The following is a 5569-nucleotide window of genomic DNA, read 5'->3' as shown; positions in this document are numbered from 1 at the left end:
TGAATGGGGTAGTACTTTGCCTGATGAGACTTGGTATTCCTAAGAAATTGATCACCTAACTAGGAGTGGGCGTTACTTTAAACCTCCACAACTAGACCAAGGCGAGTCCTCGGGCAAAGATATAGACATTGATAAAGAGAAAGAGAAAGAAGCAGAAGAAGACCTGGTTTTAAAATAGCTAAAAAAGATCCAAGCAAACATCTCCATCTAGAGACTTCTCATGGCTTCTCGAGAACACCGATAAGCAATGTTGTCAGCCTTAAACAAGGCCAAGCTATCCATTAAGACAACGTCAGATCAGTTAGTATCTTTCATCATACCTAGAGACACGACCTCTATGTTGTCATTTACAGACAAAGAGTTACCACCTGAGGGGGTTGACCACAACAAGCCTTTGTATGTGGCCTTGGAGTGTAGAAAGAAGTGGATTCCAGTAGTTTTGGTTGATACCAATTCAGCCATTAATGTGTGCCCAGCAAGGACTGCTTATGCGATCGAGTTAAAGCTGGCTGACTTCACGCCAACAAGCCAAGTTATTCGGGCATATGACAGCACCAGCAGGAATGTTATGGGGACTTTCAAGGTCCAAATATTAGTTGGTTCCTCTAAGCATGAGGTAGAATTCCATGTCATGGATGTCCCGGCAACTTTCAACCTATTGTTGGGCAGGCCTTGGTTGCATAAGATGAGAGTGGTGTTTTCAACCATACACCAGTTGGTGAAGTGCCCGCACAATGGAGGGATTGCCACAGTTTTTGGCAATTCTACAATCCACCCTCCTCCATAAGTCACAATGCCAATACTGGATGTACAACATGGGAGTGAAGATGCTTTTCTCTCGGATTTTACCTTGGCAGAAGCACGGCTAGTGCAGACAATCATGGAAAAAGAGGAGGCTACACATCTGAGTGCCCAATCAGTCTATATGATGAACAAACTAGGATACATCCCAGGTTCTGAATTGCGAAGAAGTGGCCGACAAGGCTCCACAGAGATAATTAAGGTAATCCACAACCCACATCCATTTGGGTTGGGATATGAACCAATAATAAAAGACTGGGAGAAGAAAAAGAAGGAAATGAGAGAGAGAATCAATGCAAAGAAGATGGGAAAAAAGTATGAGCTGGTTTATAGGCCAATCCATAGGACCTTGAATGGACACTTTGTCCGCCAAGGAGAAGACTTCCCTTTCTATGGTTTCCCTGAGCCCTCGATTGATCAAGTGGAGAGGACGAGATACCCTGGGTTTGAGATCTTCTTCGATCATCAGCTCTTCGACAGTGACAAGGAGTGAGTAGATCCTAGTATCGACATCAGACAAGACAGAGAAGTCAACTCGGAAAGCAGCACAGAGGAAGTCCTAGGTCTAACACTGGTTGATTTACTGACAAAATCACATACTAGCACTGAACCAATGAATTTGGGGGATATGACCATTGCCGTGATCGGGGAGAAGGTACCTGCTGACTGCTCAAGCTTCATCATGGATGCAGTGAATGGTTCACAAATAAATTGGCACTTTGAAAAGAGTTGTATTGAGAGTTCTGAATTGGCTGTTAAGTCTGAGTCCGGTGGGCTTATAGGGTTAGAGGCATATTTAAGTTTCTCTAAGATGTCTGAGTTTTCTTTTTCTTTCTCTTTTAAGTCTGTTGCAACTTATGAGCCCGAGGCTTTGAATAAAGATGTGATTTTCGCTTACTTTTCTGTGCCCATAGTTCATAACATTGACCAAAATTTTCAAGATCTTGATAAAAATGAAGAAGAAGAAATTCCTCAGGCTTTGAAAAATTTAATCGACTGGGAGGAAGAAAGGCATGCTAAGCCATTAGTGGATGAAATTGTTTCTGTAAATGTGGGTACTGAAAAAGATCCTCGTTTGATCCAAATTGGTTCTACATTGTCTTTAGAGGAATGTGAACAATTAGTTGCTTTATTAAAAGAATTCAAAGATGTTTTTACATGGTCTTACGAAGACATGCCAGGAATTGACCCTGAGATTGTACAGCATAGGATTCCTCTTAACTCTGAGGCCTGACCTGTCAAAAAGAAGCTTCACAGAATTCGTCCAGATTGGGCCTTGAAAATTAAAGAAGAGGTTACCAAGCAAATTAATGTTGGGTTTTTGCTCGTATCAGAATATCCTACTTTGTTAGCCAATATTGTGCCAATTCCGAAGAAAGATTGCAGAATTCGAGTTTGTGTTGACTTCCAAGATTTGAATAAGGCTAGTCCGAAGGATTATTTCCCATTGCCACATATTGACAAATTGGTAGACTTCACTACAGGGCATGTCTTACTGTCATTCATGGATGGTTTTTCAGGGTATAACCAGATCCTTATGGCTCCAGAGAACAGAGAAAAGATAGTGTAGATGTGCTCGAACATCCCGAGCTCCGCGCGAGAAATGACGAGAAATCCGTTTTGTTCTTTAGGCTGCTACAGTTCGGACTCAATATCACGGTTCTGAATCTAATCTCGCAAAGTGCAATGCAAGACCGATAAATCACCAAAGAGTCCAAATCTAACAAATCATTTTGGAAAACTAATTTTTATAAAGAAGTGCCAAACATGGACTGTTTTGCCAGATACAGAGTCGCCACCTAAATGTTTTTGTTTTGGGAAATTTAGGAAACCTTGACTCGTGCCTAAGGCCACGTGTCCGTCATCACCAAAGTTGCCTCGGCTCGAGAACTTGGGTACGAGAGGGGAAGGTCATGCAATGAGCACCCCCGCTCGCCCGATCAAAGATCGGCCTTTACTAACATGATATTTTGTTTTTGAAAACACATGTGTTCTTATTCTAATTTATTAGCTAGCTTACTACATGATGCGCACAGCATACAAGTATAAACTAGATCGCCTAAGTTGGAACAAAACATCTCATGTTTATTTATTTGAAAATGGTTTGAAGGTGCTACTCGCAAGTAGGCTAAGACGTGGATCTGCCACCCTCAAGTGGGCTTAGAAAACATGATTTGCCACTCTCAAATGGACTTAAAACTCGCATTTTGATGAATTGTTCCAATTCAAGCAACCCAACCTTCACCCACAGGCATTCATGTAGTTAAACACTTAAGCAGTTAGCCTCATGACAAACATGCTATCATGGCAATACTCACACTCATGCAAGATGCTAAAGCACAAAAACTTACAGTGTACTCCGAGCCAAAACAAAAGCTAGTTAGTAATCAATGCATGATCCTAGCTATGTCAACAATGCCTAATGCAACACATGCAAAAATGCAACTGAAATAGGCTCGACTATCTTAAAATGGCATATGAGATGCAACTTGATAATCATGTATTCAAGTAGGAATTGAAATATAATGTAGTTAGTATGATGCGCCGAGCCCGGTGCATGCAATACAGATGAATGGATGCAAACATGCATAGCATAAGGATGCTAATCAAAATATGACCTAGAACTAACCATCATAAGCGGTGAAGTAAAAGGGAGAGATGTGGGGTTGGAAGACATTCACACACGCACGCACACTTATTACAAAATTTGCCCTCTTGGCGGAGGATCCGAATAAATCAACTAGCTAGCTACACTACACTAATTAATTATTACAAAACCTTAACTAATTAAGCAAATTAATTAAGTTACAAAACCAACTAAGTAAGTACAGAAAGAAGCTGAATCAAGTTGCCACAACTTTACTTCGGAATGATGAATGATGCATGCTCGATCGCCTCGCTCGGAAATCCGTTACCATGCCTCATGTTGCCTCTGTTTGCACTGTTTTAGACTTCTGAAAACTGTGCAAATCCCCAAAACACTTCTAATCCACCTCATGGATATGCTGAGAGGTCATCGGCCAAGAGGTATGGCCATCGGCCAAAGGATAATGCTCATCGACCAATTTTGAGTCTATCGGCCAAATATTTATAGCCGATCAGCACACTAGATAGCCAATCGGCCATCTCTTCTTGCAAACTCTCCTTTTTGCTGCAACAGAGCACAAACAAAGGCATGGCAATGTATTTGCAAGAAAATGTGTGTGCTACTACACCCCTTATCATGTCTAAGGCTCAAAGATGTGTAGTGCTTAGCTCTCAAGCCATCAATCACGTATTTCGATGCATGATGGCCAAAGAGACTGAGTTGCACAAATCCATATCACATGAATGCACAAAAACATACAAATGCCTTAAACTCTATCATGTTTGATCAAGAGTGTCGGCGACCGAGGATTAAGGCACGTTTCATCACTTCAAGTATGAAACGTCCCTCGTTCTTCGTGTTTGGCTTGACACCCAAACCAAACACAATGCAATGCAAGGTATGCCAAACACAATGCAAATAACAAGCATACAAACAACATGGCATGTAACAAGTATGCAACAATGTCATGCAATGCAACTAGCATGAAACAACATGCAATGTACCAAGCATGCAACAATGTCATGCAATGCAACTAGCATGCAACAACATGCAATGCGACAAGCATGCAACAACATGCAAAATGGAGTTAAACTAAAATGGACAGACCTCAAACATGCCCAAATCAGTGGCCAAAATTTTGAAATGATGGCATGAAATGCAAGACAATGCATGCATATGCTCTAGCCCACCAACTAAGCATAAAAGCATAACTCTCAAAAGTGCTCAAGGAGTGACAAATGTAAGAGTGTAGCAACACTATAAGCACTGAAATAAGGTATGAAATGATGCCAAATCATTCAATCAATACAAGCATGGCATGCTAGGGTCCTTAAAGCATAAAGCTACCAAAGAGGACTACAAAGGAGGCATGCAATACATGGTACAAAGACATGAACCAATCATGGACAGAGTTCAAATAGGTCTAAACAAAGACCAAAATATGCTAAGATTGAGGCACAAATGTGTGACAACCCTCACTACTGTTTACTAATAACACCACTGATTACTGCTAAACTGAGACTGATCATGATAAGTAATTGAATTGACTGAAAATCTGAACTGATTGATTAAGTGTGTTAGTTAAATCCATTTCTATCTGTTTGACTGTTAAATGATCTGTTCGTGTTTTATGTTTTAAACTGCAAATTGAAGGCCTTATCGGCGGCCGAATCTGAAATTGCTTAATGTTTTATGCTCGTTAGAATTTATGTAATTTTATGGTATATTTAATTGAAATGTGATTGGGTATGATTAAATTAGATTTAATAATGGTAAATTACAAGAGTTGGCCTTAATCACCAAATTGCCATCTAGTGGATTTATTTAGGCAACCCCTCTCCACGTCATACATGTTGATACAACATTTCTTCAGCTCATTTCCTAGAGCAAAACCGACTAGAGAGAGAGGGAATTGGGAGAAAATAGAATTCATCAAAGATTGCTTGGAGAATTTGAAGGAGAATTGCATATTGAGCCTCTACACTTGTAATCCAAGACCTAAGGTAGAGAATTTACCTTCTTGTTCATAGTTTGAATTACTTCTTGCATGGTCCATGTTAATTTTGAAGTCTAGAGCCAAAATATAGCTTAAATTGTTGAATTGAGTTAGATTTCATGCATGCACGGTCCTATTGTTGAGTTTTGAGTTGTTTTCATGGAAATTGCTACATGCATGTTCAT

The 5569-nt window shown here is 40.2% G+C and overlaps 1 protein-coding gene across 1 annotated transcript; it reads left to right on the top strand.

Moving 5' to 3' along the window:
* The first annotated feature begins 247 nt into the window (after positions 1-247).
* LOC145812997 (uncharacterized) lies at positions 248-787 on the top strand. The gene has a single exon (XM_082908253.1). The coding sequence runs from the start codon at positions 248-250 to the stop codon at positions 785-787; it is 540 nt and encodes a 179-aa protein (XP_082764379.1).
* Positions 788-5569: the final 4782 nt, after the last annotated feature.

Source organism: Camellia sinensis, chromosome 15 (assembly GCF_055761805.1).
Source record: "Camellia sinensis isolate YWXY chromosome 15, ASM5576180v1, whole genome shotgun sequence".
NCBI lineage: Eukaryota > Viridiplantae > Streptophyta > Magnoliopsida > Ericales > Theaceae > Camellia > Camellia sinensis.
This window is presented reverse-complemented; position numbering and strand designations above follow the sequence as displayed.